The sequence below is a fragment of the Miniopterus schreibersii genome (assembly GCF_964146895.1).
Source record: "Miniopterus schreibersii genome assembly, chromosome: 20".
Lineage (NCBI taxonomy): Eukaryota > Metazoa > Chordata > Mammalia > Chiroptera > Miniopteridae > Miniopterus > Miniopterus schreibersii.
The window spans coordinates 12645511-12661307 of NC_138122.1; the positions used below are offsets into that span (position 1 = coordinate 12645511).

Genomic DNA, 15797 nt, shown 5'->3' on the forward strand with positions numbered 1-15797 from the left:
GACGCAGTGACGCGCCTTCTGAGCAGTCCTGGGACAGCGATGGAGACGCCCGGTGCGTCTCCCCGGGCCCTGTCGCTTTCCACCGCTTCCGGGCCCGGGAGAAAGCGGGCGGCAGGGGAGGCCGGGGCTGCGACGAGGAAGCAGCGGGTTTTGGACGAGGAAGAGTACATCGAGGTAAGACCTCGGTGCGGACGCTAGCGACTTTGGGGTCCCCCCCCCGCGCGCTCCTCTCGGGTACCTCCTCACCTGTTGTGGCACTCTGGTCCCCTCGCGGAGGTGGGGCAGCCTGAGTTCCTGCCCTTGGGGCTTGGACTGTACGAACGCCAAATAAGCACAATGCAGAAGGGGGTGGGTGTCTTTGATGGAGGTAGCAGTGTTGTCGGGGGAGAGGAGGCGGTTCTGCTCGTATGTGGTGGGGGGTTAGGAAAACAAGACTTTTTATTAAAGCTTGAATAAGTTTGGAAGGCTAGTGGCGCAGAACTTTTTAGAGAGCGGTAATAGCAAGTGCAAAGGCTGGGGATCCTGGAAAGAGGCTGCGATTGTAACAGCACCTTGAAATAATCCTACCGCACAGGCAGGAGGAGGAGCTGACTCGGAGATTGGAGGAAGTCAGTGTGGTTTGGGACTGGTTAAGTTTGGGAGGCCTCCAGGCTATACAGCAGGCAAGTGGCACTAGTGGACAGTTGGGTGCAGAGATGTGCAGCTGAGGAGCAAGGTCTGGCTGGAGAGTTGGGGATCTCAGCTGGTGGTGGGGGTGGGGGGGACTGGCAGAATTCATCCAGGTAAAGGGTTTATATTGGAAATAGGAGGTCACTGTTGGACTGAAGGTGGCAACTCTCACATTGGTCCAGCTGGTGTGGAGGTGGGGCCTGCAAATGAGAATGAGAATGACCAGTTGGTGAGGGGAGAGAGAAGGGCTTCGTGAAAATCAGAGGAGCATTTTAGTGTTGTTAGATGTTGCAGCAAGGCCCCATGGTGGTTTGTTTTTTTAAAATGTTTTTTTAAAACATTTTTGTTTATTGATTTGAGAGAGAGAGAAATATCGACTTGTTGTTCCACCCATTTATACATTCACTGGTTGACTCCTGCATGTGTCTTGACCAGGGATCAAATCTGCAACCCTGGTGCATTGGGAGGATGCTCCAACCAACTGAGCTACTGGCCAAGGGAGGGATGTTATACTCATTAGAAAATGCCCCCACCCTGGTCAGTGTGGCTGGCTTAGTAGTTAGAGCATTGGCCCACACACTGAAGGGTCACGGGTTTGATTCCCAGTCAAGGGCAAGTATCCCTGGCCCTGCTTAGGGCACGTGCAGGAGGCAACCAACCAATGTGTCTCTCTCACATCAGTATTTCTCTCTCCCCCTCTTCTCTCCCTCCCTTCCACTCTTTCTAAAAATCAATTGAAAAAATATCCTTGGGTGAGGATTAATAAAAAAAACAAAATGCCCCTAAGCTCTGGCGATCATTAGGGGGTGGGTGGTCAGCAATGGCCTTAGCGTGTACATCAGTTGACAGAGGTGGGGGAACCCAGATGACAGCTCTGACTCCTGTTCTGATCTCTCCTGACAGGGCCTCCAGACAGTCATCCAGAGGGACTTCTTTCCTGATGTGGAAAAGCTGCAGGCACAGAAGGAATATCTGGAGGCTGAGGAGAATGGAGACCTGGAACGGATGCGCCAGATTGCCATCAAATTTGGCTCTGCTCTGGGCAAGATGTCCCGAGAGCCCCCGCCGCCCTGTAAGAGGACTCCTGTGGGTGGCAGAGATGGGAACACCCACTGAACTGTTGCCTCAAGCTCACTCTAATCCCCATTCTCTCCCTTCCCCCAGATGTGACTCCAGCCACATTTGAAACCCCTGAGGTGCATACAGGCACTGGAGTGGTGGGCCACAAGCCCCGGGGCCGGGGCCGGGGCCTGGAGGATGGCGATGGTGAGTGCTCTCTTTCTGTCACATAGTCAGGATTGCCAGGCAATCTCACCCTGTGAGAGTGGTTTGGAGGCAGGTCACATCTTGTACCTGAAATGTCTCCTTGCCTAAATGACAACCCATCAGGTCAAAGAGCACTGTCCCAAGAAGATCTAGGTCCAGTTCCCAAATGCCGGGTAGTCACTGAACCTCTGGTCCTCTGTGGTATGGGAATCTTGCTTCCTCTGCGAGCCTGCTTACTGTGTTCCAGCCCCTGCCTGGTAGGCTTCATGGGCCTCGGAGGGCTCTTTTCCTTGCTGTCTCTTTAAGATGCCTCAGGGCCTCTGCACTTGTTTCTTCCAAGTTGGCCACTTCCCTTGGATAACTGCATGGTTCACTTCTCTTTCTCCAGGTCTCTGCTCAGATGTTACCCATTCGGGGAACCCTTTCCTGACCTCCCAGTGTAAAGTCACATCACCCCTGACCTGATGCTCTGTGCTTTCCTGGCTTTGTGTTCTCATCGAAGGTCATGACACTTAAAAAGACATTTCTATTTGTTTATTGTCTCTCCCCTCCGTGAGAACAGGTTCTTGGTCTTGCTTATGTCTATATACTTTGCATCTAGAACAGTGCATGGTGTGTTGCGGCCTTCCATAAACAGGAAGGACAAATGAATAAGTTTTTTTCTTCAACACGTTTACTGAATTGTGTATGATACATCTCAACTTTATGAGGGTGTCTTCCTGGGACAGAGCATTCTGAGCCCTGTTGCGTGTTAGTGTACCACATGCTATGGGACTTCCTCATGGGTCTTTCAGTGGTTTTGTCAGTAGCAGGATGTCAGTGCCTGTGCAGATGGACAAGATGCTGTTCTTTATTTGGTTTTGGTCTACAGTATGATGTACTAATGTAGGTGCCCTGTATGCCCACACAAACGTGATGTTTTCTGCTTTAAAACCTAGCTGTTTCTGCCATGAACACAGTCCATTGTGTTGTATCCCTGGAGAGTGACTCTCCATTGCACTATGGCACATGAGTCACTGGCAATTTGCAGATACTTTTTCTTTAAGTACCTTTTAGTGGTCGATAAATACAGGAATCCTTTCAGTAACCTAAGTGGTACCATCGTCATTCACAATGAGAGGTGAGGAAATAGAAGCTCAGGAAGCAGTAACTTTTGCAAGTCTCAGAGCTGGTTATGGTGGAATGGGGTTTGGGTCCTCATCTTTCTGACCCCACTGTGCTTTGCACAGTCTGATGGGTAGTAGTAGGTGGTCAAGACTGTCACTAGAGTGGAAGAAAAGGCTCTCCTCTTGACAGCCTTGCTGAAGTTTGCCCCGCCAAGCACAGTGCAATGGCACCACCTCAGTGGCGGCTGGGTTTGTGGCCCAGTGCCTGTGAGGCCACATCCAGAGCACTAGGTCACATGGGGTCTCTGCCATCAGGTCCACTAGTAGGTCAGGATATTTAGGTGACAGTCACCCACCTGTACCACAGGTACCAGAAAGGGAGGAGCAGTTGGGGTAAGGAAATCCCAGGGATGGATGGGGAGCCTGGGCTTTGGAGGCAGGTCCTACAGGACTGGCACAGTTTTGGTGGGGGAAGACCTTCTGTGATCACTTGCTCTCTCTCTAACACCTGGATGCTCCCCTTCCAGTCTGAGTCAGATTGCACACTTCACTTAGCATCAAGCAGCTGAGGAGAGCCCCTGAGGGCTCCCTGGGCAGTTGGGGTGGTTGATTCTGCCCCTAGGTGGGGAGTTGTCTGGCAGTGTGGACTCTCACAACCAGACACAGGACCAGATGCGAGTAGGTAAGTGCAGTTCCCAGGACTGACAGACTACAAAGTTGTGTTTCTGCCATTTATGGTTCTGTGTCACCCCACCTGTACCCCTGAGCAGGAGAGGCTGGAGAGGAGGAGGAGAAGGAGCCCCTGCCCAGCCTGGATGTCTTCCTGAGCCGGTACACAAGCGAGGACAACGCCTCCTTCCAGGAGATCATGGAGGTGGCCAAGGAGAAGAGCAGGGCACGCCATGCCTGGCTGTACCAGGCAGAAGAGGAGTTTGAGAAGGTGTGCCTGGGTGCAGGAGCAGAAGCACCCTTTACTGGGGGTGGGAGAGGGTCCCAGGGCCAGGACACAGTGCCTGGGGCTCTCTGACCCTCACTTTTCCTTACATGATGCAGAGGCAGAAAGATAATCTTGCACTCCCATCGGCAGAGCACCAGGCCATTGAGAGCAGCCAGGCCGGTGTAGAGACTTGGAAATACAAGGCCAAGAACTCCCTCATGTACTACCCAGAGGGTGAGCAGGCAGTGTGGGCGGGGCTGTGTGTTTGGATCTGGCCTTCAAGGCGTGTGTCTGTGTTCTCTTGTATTCTGGGCCTTGGAGGGATCCTGGTCTGTCTTGGCGCAGGTGGGTCTGTGTGTGAAGTCAGTGAGGGAGTGAGGCCCTCCCCAGCTTTGTTCAGGTTCTCTGATGTGGACACTGAAGTAGGCTCCGCGCTTCTGTTTAGCAAGGGGTGACTTGGCCTCTCTCACGCCCTGAGCATGGGGCGGAGGTGGGGCCTACCCATCCCTCTGACACCTGCTGTCATCTCTCCTTGGTCTTCCAGGTGTCCCTGACGAGGAGCAGCTGTTTAAGAAGCCCCGGCAGGTGGTGCATAAGAATACTCGCTTCCTCAGGGACCCCTTCAGCCAAGCCCTGAGTAGGTCTCAGCTGCAGCAGGCTGCTGCCCTCAATGCCCAAGTGAGTAGCAGGAGCCAACAGCAGGCTGACTGTGGGCAGAAATGACCTCTTTGATCTTGACTATTTCTCCTAAGTAAGGACCGTTCTTGGGCTTGACGGAGCTCAGCAGTGCTCAGAAGTACTTGGGGCCCCTGTGTGGCAGGGTCCCGAGCCTTCTTGACCCATGTGGTCTTCCATTGGAGCGCTGCTTTGTCAGACACATTCCGGGTGTCCAAATCTGTGCCAGCTCCCTTGGGGGGCAAGGGTATGAGACAAAGTCAACTACTACGAGCCAGGCCAGTCTGGCAAGACCCTGCATTCCTGCACCAGGCAGAGCTGGGGGTGGGAGGGGGTGGGGGACACAGTGTGGCAAACAGCAGAGATTTCCGAGCCAGGGAGTTTCTATGTGTCTGTGCCTCTGGTGGTCATGGGGTTGAAGATGGGAGACAGGAGGTGGGGAGGCTGCTCTGGAGGCTCTTACAGGGGCCTTATGGGAAGAGATCATAGCACAGGTACCCATAGTTAGTGCAGCGCCCTGAGGGGCCTGAAGTTAGTAGCTCCTGAAAGTACTCCATGTGGAGTGTGGCCGAACCCCACCCTGCATGGAGAGGGAGGCTGAGGGGAGCTTCCTTTTTTGGATACCTGCTCTGACAGGCCCTCAAGGTCTTTGCAGGGGCCAGGTCCTCCCTATCTTTCCCCAATGGGACTACCAGCCACAGAGCCTCAGCTCTGCCCTGAGGGGGAGGGGATTGTTTCCACCTTGTTCCTGTGCACCTGCCCATCCACCAGTGGGAGAGCATGGTCTTGGGCCCCCTGACACTAGCCTCTCTGCTTGTTCCAGCACAAACAGGGCAAGGTGGGCCCTGATGGCAAGGAGCTGATCCCCCAGGAATCCCCTCGAGTGGGCGGATTTGGATTTGTTGCCACCCCTTCTCCTGCCCCTGGTGAGAAATGCGCCCACGCCAAGTGGGCCCACCTATGGGATGGCCTGGGGGGAGGTGGGCTGCTCAGAATGCCCTGGCCATTCTTAGCACTCCCCTAGGGTCTGCGCCTTACCTTGTGTGACTCAGGAACCCAGTGTCCCATCCACAAGGGCAGGGCTGGACTCTCAGGCAGACCCGACCTGAGATGTGTGGGGTCTGATCTGTTTAGCTGGGTGGTCTCTGTTCCTCGCCCTAAGCTGAGCAGGACAGACTGAATTTGTTGGACTCAGGGGTGTTGGGGCTCTGCTGGATAGACCGGTGTGGTGAGCACGCTGAGGGGTGCAGGGGGAGGCCTGGGGCCTGATTTGCAGTGAGGGCAGTGTAGTCCAGTGGGCTGCAGGCAGGCATCTTCCTATGTCAACATGCGTGGAAGGCAAGTTGTTGTCCGTGAGGCTGGGTATACCTGGGGCCTCAAGAGGCCGTGCCTGGCCTGTGTGGGTGGGCAAGGTAGGCCTCAGGGGGAGCTGCAGGATCATATGCCCTCTCTCAGGCCGCCCACCTCCTGTCACTGGCCTGCACTGGGGGTTGATGTCCCCTAAGTCCTGGGGTAATGTTTCCTAGTTCTGGGTCTCATGTTAGCAGGTGTACTGTGCTGACAAACCTAATTCCAGAGAGCACTGGAAGGACGGGTCTCTGGGCTTCAGCCCTGAATCTCCTCACACAGAAGGTGTGTGAGCCTTTGGACGGTCTTATAGCACACAGGCTCTCCCTCTGCCCACCCGTGCACTGGCCCTTGTGGTCTGGGGAGCTGGTTGCAATGACACCGGCTAGGGCATGTGGAGGCACCACAGGTTTGCCCAGAGTCCTGGGAGATATGACAGCTCTGGAAGCCCCTGAGTTTGTCTTCCCTTGGGGTGGGGTACCCTCAGTGACACCTACGATGCTCCCCTGACCCTGTGCCAAGAACGGGGACTCGCTGACCCAGCCCAGCCTCTCTAGGGAGCTCCCCTCCTCCAAGCTAAGCCCCATGGCTATAGGGGCCTGGGCCTGCCTTGGGCCCATAGGGCCTCGGTGTTTCCCTCTCAGAGGGCAGAGATGCTAGGGTTCCAGAGTCCTGGGGAAAGAGAGGGCCAGCAGCCAGCCTTGATTTTTGTTAGCTGGAGTGTGCATGAGGGGTGGGGGATGGTTGCAGTGGGTGGCAGGGCCTGGGCTGTGCCCCCACCTTGGCCCCCTAGCCTGAGGTGGTTCTGGGTTCTCCATTTGCAGGTGTGAACGAGTCTCCGCTGATGACCTGGGGAGAGGTTGAGAACACACCCGTGAGAGTCGAAGGATCAGAAACCCCTTATGTGGACAGGACACCAGGGCCAGCCTTCAAGGTGGGTCATGGTGAGGAGAGCACAGATGGGACCCCAAGAGGATGTGTGGTCTTCTGAGCACCTGTAGCTCAGTGCACAGAGGATGGCCCAGCTGCCACTGGTCAAAGCAGAGCTGACCAGTGGGCCGAGCCATGTGTAGGCTGTACACCTGCTCAGGCACTGTGCTTCTGAATGGGGCCAGGGCAGTGAGGACGGGTGTGGGTGGATGGATGGTTTTTCAAGGAGGAACTGCTGGGGTGGGGTCAAGGCACCAAGGCAAGGAATGGCTGTCGCTTCTCTGAGCCTGCAGCCCCAGAGGATGGGGCTGCTCAAAGATGATGGGTAGTCTCAGAGGCAGACCCAGGGCTCCACCTGTGCTGCAGGCCTGAGGGCTGGAAAGGGTCTCAGAACCCCAGCGTTCCATGGGATGTGGTGTATGTCCTCAGAAGGACTGTGTGCTTACACAGAGAGGCCTCTTTCAGAGATGGGGGTGGCCCAGGATGGTGTGGGCAAGTGGGCAGGCAGGTAGGGCCCCAGAGAGGTGTTGGGAAGATGAAATGCTCGGGTCTACATGCAGTTTGTTGGGGAAACTGAGTGACTGGCATGGTGTGAAAGGAGGAAGAGAGGCCCCAAAAGTTGGGAGCATGCAGTCCTGTTGTCCGGCTGCTAGGCTGTTGTCTGTACCAACTGTGGGGTGCCGGGAGATTGAGGGAGACAGAGGTTGGTGTTGTCACAGAGACAAAGGGTGCAGGATTAGTCCATATGCTCTTAAACCCCGAAGAATTGGGCTTGGAGCCTGGGATTGATGCAGAGGGCCTGTGTTAGGAGGCTGGGTCAGTCATCTTGAACCAGTCCCTTAAATGCTGGCAGTGATCAGTTTGAAATGCAACAGAAGAAGAGATGTCACTCATTGTAGCAGCAGAAATTTAGAATAACCAGGAATAACTCAGCTTTTGCAAAGAAACCACAGGAGAATACCGCTGACTGGCGCCCCCCACCGAGGGTGTGAGCCCTGCCCTGTGGCCTCCCCAGTGTAGTACTGCTCATCCTGCCTTGAGTAGTTCAGAGAAGTAATATGTCCAGACAGAACGTACACATACCTTGGTTCTGAAATTTGTCTGGGTTTCTAGGAAAACCAAGAACAACTTAAGAGGAATGACAGCGAGGTGCCTGTACTGTCTGATACTAAAGCCATAGATATGTCAGAAGTGTGCCACTGGTCCCAGAACCTACAGGTCAATAGAAAAGAAGAAAAATTTTGAAACAAACCTCAGTCCAAGTCAGAATTTAGAATGTGTCAGGGATGGTAACTCAAATGTGCTGAGTAGTAATTCGAAAATGAAGTAAATAGGTCCTTTGTATAGCAGAATGTATTCCAGGAACTTGGAGAAGTTAAACATAAAAACAATAAGCTTAAGACAATAAGAAGAAAATAGTGGTCAACATTTAACCTGATTTTAAGGTACAAAGGACTTTGTAAATATAAAAGCAAAGGAAGAAATGACAAAGGAAATGATGTCTAGCTTACTCTCTATGGAAATGACAAACGGAAGTACAGCTGAAAATATACGTAAAACTAAAAACAAATAACTGAAAAGAAATTTGTATAGCAAAACTTAACATAACCAATATAGGTAAAGCTCCTATAAGTAAAAAAAAGCTAAATCAAAAAAAGACAAGGTAAGGACCTTGTTAGAAAAATAGGCCAAGGACACATTTTGGAAAGTTCTCAAAAGAAATACAGAAGGTCAATAAAGACAGAAAGATAGGCAGGCTGGGCGTGGCTCAGCTGTTGAAGCATCGACCTAGGATCCAGCAGATCATGGTTTGATTCCTGGTCAGGGCACATGCCCGGGTTGCGGGCTCAACCCCCAGCGGAGGGCATGCAGGAGGCAGCAGATCAATGACTCTCATCATTGATGTTTCTGTCTCTTTCTTTCCCTCTCCCTTCCTCTCTAAAGTCAATATATATTTAAAAAAAAAAAAAAGACTGGAACGATAATTAGAGAGAAGCAGATTAAAACAAGATCTCTTCTTTTCTAAAATATTATGAGGTTCCTAACTCAGCAGTACTGGCCTTGAGGGGACCATGATGGCAGGGGTAGGCTGGGCCCTTGCAGGTGGGCAGCTCGGCCTAGCTGGTTGGGGGCTTCAGGGACTTTCAGGGGGGGTGATGTTGGGTTGTTGGGATCATGGGGGCCAGGTGAAGAGTCAGCCCCTCCAGCAGCCAGGGACTGCCCAGCTCAGTGGCCAGCTGGCCCAGGTCACACACACACCTATTTTGTAGATCTTGGAGCCAGGCCGCAGGGAGCGGCTGGGGCTGAAGATGGCCAATGAGGCTGCTGCCAAGAACCGGGCCAAGAAGCAGGAGGCCTTGCGGAGAGTGACAGAGAACCTGGCCAGGTAAGTGGTGCCTGACACTCGTGGGGGTTTCTTCCTGCTCCCGTTGGGCCCCACCCCCCAGAGTGTGGACACTCAGTCTGCATGGCAATCCCACGTGTCCTTCAGTGGGCCCTGTGGTAGCTCCTCTGGTCCGGAGCGAGGCCCTGTGTGAACCAGGATGTGGGGGCCCCCTTCGTCTTTTCTTCAGCCTCTTTTTAGGCACATCCCTAAAAGGTACCTTAAAACCTGTTGTCCCACTATGAGCTTTTGTCAGCCCTGTGAAGACGGGTGTCATCATTCCCATTAGAGAAAGTTGGGGTCCACCCCAGCCCCAGGGCCAAGGGCAGCAGCACCCGCAGTCCACCTCAACTTTGGCCACACTGCTATATGTCAGGCCACTGGTGTCCTCAGCCCAGAATGACCACGAGTCTCCCATGTGTCTTTCTGTGGAGCTGTGGCAGGCCCTGTTGCTGGCTGTGCCCTATCAGGCCTAATCCTACCTCTCTTGCTCACCCCCTCTACCCCAGCCTCACCCCCAAAGGCCTGAGCCCAGCCATGTCCCCAGCCCTGCAGCGCCTTGTGAGCAGGACAGCCAGCAAGTACACAGACCGGGCCCTGCGGGCCAGCTACACACCATCCCCAGCACGCTCAACCCACCTCAAGACCCCGGCCGGCGGGCCCCAGACCCCGACGAGCACACCAGCTCCTGGCTCTGCCACACGCACCCCCCTCAGCCAGGACCCGGCCTCCATCACAGACAATCTGCTGCAGCTCCCTGCCCGGCGCAAAGCCTCAGACTTCTTCTAGGGCCAGGCCCGGGCTGGGCTCATGGGATATTTGTGGAGCCTGCAGGGCAGCTGTCCACTCAGCAGAGGACTCCAGCCTTTTGGGGACCCAGGCCCGGGCCAAAAGCAGTGACTTTCCCGGGAGCCACAGGAGAAAAGGTGCCATGTCACAGCCAGCCTGGCACAGGACCCACCCCATGGCCCTTGGGTGCACCCCAGGGCTTTGCTGGTACTTTTTTCTATGGAACCCCTGCCCATTTCTATTTAACAGGAATTAAAGAACACCTAGCACAGTCTGCAGGGCTGTCCCTTCATCCTGCATTGGGTTCTCAGGAATATGGGAGGAAGCTGCTGTATGGGGTGACCCTTCGAGGGCCAGGGTTTCTCGCCTTTCCTGTCACCATCTGCATCGCTTTCTGTGGCACTCTTGGGCTTAAAACCTGAACTGAGCTCACAGCATATTGGTCCCCTTTGCCTCCCCATCCCAAGTTCTGTTCCTCTTAGGGAAGGACGGACCCCTTGGGAGTTCAGCCTCTAAGGTTCACCTGGGGCTCTGGGCTCAGGTCTGCAGCCTCCCCAGCCAGGCCTGGCCTGCATGGTTGGCTAGTGACAGGGCTGCGTGGGTCGGTCCTACATGGTTGTCAGGCCACATTCCTGCATGAGGTACCTTCCCGGTGGCCTTACCATGACCAAGCACTTGGTTTCCAGCTCAGGTGGGTCAAGCTGTCTCTATCTTCCTGCCCTTTTCCCCCAGTGCTCCAGGTACTGCTGGTCTTAGGCTGCTGGGTCACCAATCTCACCTCATCACTCCTACCAGTAGTCGCCCCGGGTAACAGTAACCTGGGCCACAGTGTCAAGCAATGGGGCCTGGCTGTATGCAGACCTGACAGCACCATTTGTACAACCAGCCAGCATTGCTCGGCAGCCTGATTGTGTTGGTGCCTGATCCCCAGGAGGCCCAGAGCCATCTGCTTCACATGGAGGTAGGGGTCCCCAAGACCATGGCTGCTTGCCAAATGGATCTCTTCTGGCCTCAGGTGGGGTCAGATTGTGCCCTGGGGGCTTGCTGCTCAGGGAGGCAACCTGGGATCCCTCAGATTGGAGTCTTGCTTCGAGTACACCCAGCCCTGCGCTAGGCCGTCTTGTGTACCGCGTTGTTCCTCCTGCCCTCCCTGAGTTCCGATGTCCTCTAGAGGCCAGTGCGGGGCCTGCTGCCTGCCTGGACACTGCTAGCCTGCATTCCTCAATAGTGAGTTCTTACAAACTACCTGGGGCCGAGTCCTGGCTGTGCCCTGTGACCTACCAACGGGGTTGGGGGTGGACTTAGCAGGTGAGCTTGGACCAAGGCTGGGACTGGGAAGTGGGGGTTTTTGGTGCTTTTCCCCCATAGGGAAGGGTGGCCTTGGGCCTGAGGGTGCCCTCAGGAAATGGGGAGGCAGAGAGATATGCTGTCCAGTCAAGGCCACCTAAGGCCAGGTGCTGACCACTTCCAGCACTTGGCTGAGCCTGTTAGGAGTGTGCCTTGGGGAGTGAGTGACAAGTGACAAAATAGGGCTTCTGTGTGTGGGGTGATCAGGGTGCAGTGGAGAGGGTGCAGGTCAGAGGTCTTGGCTGGGGTCCCTGCCTGGGGCATGAAGGGGATGCTCAGGGGGGAGGGGAGGGGATGGAGGAGGAGAACTCTAAGGAAGAGCTGAGGGTGTGGGATGGGGTTGGAGTGGGCTGTGCTGCAACCCACGTGGGAGGCACATGTACCCGGCGAGCCCTGGAGGCGCTGGGCATGGGCAAGTCAGAAGGAGACCAGTGGGAGCCTGGCAGATGGTCCGTGGTTGCGATCTCCTTGCCCACAAGGCCTCTCTGTGAGTCCCTGTGCCTGAGCACCGGTCCCTGGACCCCTATGCTGGAGACCCCTCTGCACCACAAGGAGGGTAGTTGACTGAGTCCTGGAGAAAAAGACTCCTCAGGGGGCACTCTTGATGCTTGTTTACACTTTGTGGTTTATTTGGTGGTTAGTAATTAATGTCTTTGCTACTAACTGGAAGAAAGCTAATAGAACGTAATCAAAATAGTGGTTTAATTGACAGATTTTACTTGTTCCTTGCACCTGTGCCTTCTTCAGCTCCTACCTGCCTAGTTTACTTGGGTGCCACCGCGTGCCACCCTCCGCCCCCGCACCTAGGTACCTGCCTTCCCCACCTCAACTCCGGAGACGTGGTGGTCCCTGGCCCTGGAGGTCTCGGCCAGCCTGTCCTCCATCTTGTCCTCGTTCTCGGGCACCACATGCAGCCGGTGCTGGGTTTTGGTCCCCAGCTTGTGATCAGGCCGATGCTCAGGCCGGTGTTCGGGGCATGAGCCTGGCCGGGTGTCTAGTTTGCACTCGGCCCGATACTTGCCCTCACCCTCCCTCTTGAAGGAGGCAGAAGACATGGCTTTGGGCTTGGGGGGCTGCAGCCACGAATGGCTGAGGATCTCGTCGATCTGCAGCCGCCGGTTGACATCGGGCTGCAGGATGCGGTAGATGAGGTCCTTGCACTCGCTCGTCAGGTTCTTGGAGCGCGGGAAGTCCACGCGGTGCTCCTTCTGGATGCGCAGCATCTTCTTGATGTCAGAGTCGTCGTAGGGCATGGAGCCACAGACCATGATGTAGAGGATCACGCCCAGGCTCCAGATGTCATAGACCTTGGGCTGGTAGGGGATGCCCTGCAGGACCTCGGGGGCTGCGTATGCCGCCGACCCGCAGAAGGTCTTGCTGAGGATGATGCGCCCGCTGCAGTCCCGCAGGCAGCGCTTTGAGAAGCCGAAGTCGGACAACTTGATGTTGAAATCCTTGTCAAGGAGAAGGTTCTCGCACTTGAGATCTCGGTGGACAACGTCCAGGTCGTGGCAGTACTTGACGGCTGAGGAGAGCTGGCGAAACATCTTGCGTGCCACATCCTCATGCAGGGCTCCCCGGCACTTGATGAACTCAAGGAGGTCGCCCTGAACCCCGAGCTCCATGACGATGTAGATGCGCCCATCCGAGGTCTCGAAGATCTCATAGGTCTTTATGATGGAGCGGTGATTGACAGTTGCCAGGATGTCCATCTCCCGAGGAAGGAATCTCTCCACAAAGTCGGAGGGCGTTTTCTTGCGGTCAATGATCTTGACCGCCACATTGAACTTGAGGCGCTCAGAGTAGGCTGATTTGACTTTTGCGTAGGAGCCCTTGCCAAGATTGATACCCACGATGTAACCCTTTTTCCTTAGGACCGCGGCATCGTCCATGGTGCCAGGAGTGGCCGGCGCCACTGCCCTCTACATCCCTTTCCCACGTGGGCCAGCAGGCATTGTCCTCATTTACAGTGTGGGGAGCCGTCTGGCTGGGCTGGCCTGGACTTGTGGAATGCTCAGCATTATCTCCACGTGACTTCAGCATGTGAAGTCATAAAGCCAGGCAGCCGGGAGTGGGAACTGGGCTGGGGGGAACGGGGCCCCTGGAACCCTGGAAGCCAGGCTGGCCTGGCAGGAACGCCCACTCCCCACCCACTGTAAGGAAGCCAGCACCTAGGACTGTGGTAATCATCCCTGTTCCTCCTCACTGTGGCTTCCCTGTCACAAGTCAGGCCGAAGGTGGGGGCTTCCCAGGAATGCCAGCCCGGTGCTAGTTTTCCTTTCCTGGCTGTGGGGACTGACCCTGCATTGGTTCCTATCTCACGAGGGTTAGTTTCCTGCAGCTTCTTTGGGGTGTGAAGAAAACTCCATCTATAGGGCTTGTGTCCTCAGAACTGGTGGTGCCTGGGAGGGACTGCTGTGGTCTGGCCAGGTTGGCAGTGGTTCCAAGCTTCGTGAATGAGAGCAGCTTCTGTTTGGGGAAGAGAGCTGGATGGATGAGTGGTACCGCTGCTGCAGCGAGCAGGATGTGTGTGGGGTGGAAGGGCAGGCGGGGGTCTGGGATGCTGTGGGCCTCAGGCTGGCAGATGTGTTCCGAGGACTGGGGCAGGCCTGGAGGATGGGTCGAGATTCAGTCAGGTAGAGGAGGTGATAGGCATTCAGGTAGGGAAGAGCCTGGGAGGGGAGAGGGCTTGTTCTGAGAATGGCTGAATCCCATAGACAGGAGGGAGGTGGGGGAAAAGGTAAGTGGGGGCTTTTCCCTGAGTGATGGGCAGCCATTGTAGGCTGCAGGGCAAGAAGAGCTGTGGCCCAAGTTACATTTTAAGATGGCAGCATAGAGAATGGGCTTTGGGGTGAGTGGTGGCCATTGTCTATGACCAGGCAATAGGAGCCTGGACAAGGGTGGGCCTCAGGGTCCTGGGTGACAGAGGGAGACTACAGTGTCTAGTGTGCTGGTCAGTGATTGGACAGAGCCTTGGGTAGAGCCTGGGTGCTGGGGTCCTGGGGTTGCTGAGGGCTAGCAGCACCCAGAGCATCAGCTGTTAAGAGCAAGCACCTGGGTGAGGAGGGGTCCTAAATTGTGTCAGTTTGGGCCTTTGTGAGGAGTAGCTATTGGAACCCTGGGAAAGCACATAGTTTGCATCTCTCAAACTGCCTCTGTGTCTAGAAACAATGTGAAAACCCTATTTCAGGGCACATGTATGGAGTTCTGCTTTGGACAATATGGCCTCCTGTATACAGCTCCTTAGGAACTTTGGAAACCCTGCTCTTCATTTATTTTCTGTCACAGGCATTCTCTGCCCACATGTAGCAAGTTGTCAGGACAGGTGTACCATGTAGGAAGGCCTGCTTCTGTGTGGGTGGTCAGGGGCTGAGAGTGGAGCTGGCGTACTGAGGATCAATAGGGCTCCACCAGATTGACAAGGGGCAAGACATGGCAGGCCAATGTAACATGTTGACCAGAGCATGGCTGTGTGGATGCACTTGGAGCATGTGGGGCGCTCCCTGTGTCTGGAGGTCCATGTGGAAAACGGTAGTGGCAGGACAACCTGAGTCTAGGTGCCAAGCTGGAGTGACTAGTCCCAGCAGAGTGGGCCCACAGCAGGCAACTGCCCTCCAGCAGCCAACCCTTCCTAAGGCCCGCCTTCTCCCTGAGGCCCACTTTCTCCTGGGGGCTCCTTTTGGCCTAAATGACCAGTACTTTATTCCTTTGCATCTCAGAAGGGGCCAGCTGTGAGGATTTGCAGACCAGGACCTAGTTCTGTCCTCACAGCTGGGTGAGGATAACTCCACCCCCACTTTCCCCTGTGCCCCTAATGTTTTCTCTGGGGTGTGCCTGCATGTCTTTGTTCTTGTGACTCCACTGTCCCATTTTATGGATTCTACTCCCCCTTACCCTGCTCTTTTCTGGACAGTGTGGCCTCTTTAGTTCTTGGAGGACATGGTAGAGGAGGCAGGTCTTAGCATCCCACAGGGATATGGAACAAACAGTGTTGCCCAGGATGTGCATGCTGAGGCAGGGACACCAGGTGTGTTGGAGGCAGGAGTGTTATATTGGGCAAAGGACCTCCAGTGGAAGTCCCAACAGGCAGTTCTGTGGAGCAGAGACCTGCAGACTCTGGGAAGGCCACTTCTGAGCTTTGGTTTTCTTCACAAATTGGGCACCCGTTTGTCTCTTCACCCCATAGGCATTTGAGGATCAGTTCCAGGTGCTGGTCTGCACTGATGGACTAGAAAGGACTCATGCCTTCCTGGAGCCCAGAGGCCAGGGAGGTACAGTGTCCCAATGAGTGTGAACTCCCAGTAGTGACTGCTGTGACACCGAGAACATGGAGCTGTGAGGACAGAAC

The 15797-nt window shown here is 55.1% G+C and overlaps 2 protein-coding genes across 3 annotated transcripts; one reads left to right on the forward strand and one right to left on the reverse strand.

Moving 5' to 3' along the window:
* On the forward strand, positions 1-10394 carry ESS2 (ess-2 splicing factor homolog). Of its 2 annotated transcripts, XM_081122806.1 has the most exons (11): positions 1-174; positions 1573-1741; positions 1834-1935; positions 3812-3981; positions 4095-4212; positions 4523-4656; positions 5477-5579; positions 6825-6934; positions 9201-9316; positions 9823-10103; positions 10194-10376. In XM_081122806.1, exons 1-10 carry the CDS (start codon positions 40-42, stop codon positions 10100-10102), a joined length of 1437 nt encoding a protein of 478 aa, XP_080978932.1. In that variant the 5' UTR covers positions 1-39; the 3' UTR covers position 10103; positions 10194-10376. The 2 variants fall into 2 exon arrangements, with proteins under 2 accessions (XP_080978932.1, XP_080978931.1); XM_081122805.1 differs by having other exon boundaries at positions 7-174; positions 9823-10394.
* A 1858-nt stretch (positions 10395-12252) lies between these two features.
* Positions 12253-13341, reverse strand: TSSK2 (testis specific serine kinase 2; the record flags this gene model as incomplete). Its single annotated transcript, XM_081122922.1, has 1 exon — positions 12253-13341. One exon carries the CDS (start codon positions 13339-13341, stop codon positions 12253-12255), a length of 1089 nt encoding a protein of 362 aa, XP_080979048.1.
* Between the last annotated feature and the right edge of the window lie 2456 nt (positions 13342-15797).

Coding starts and splice junctions, on each gene's coding strand:
- ESS2 (XM_081122806.1), top strand. CDS start 40: ATGGAGACGCCCGGTGCGTCTCCCCGGGCCCTGTCGCTTTCCACCGCT. Junction 1,936..3,811: donor GGGCCTGGAGGATGGCGATG/GTGAGTGCTCTC, acceptor ACCCCTGAGCAG/GAGAGGCTGGAGAGGAGGAG. Junction 5,580..6,824: donor CACCCCTTCTCCTGCCCCTG/GTGAGAAATGCG, acceptor CTCCATTTGCAG/GTGTGAACGAGTCTCCGCTG.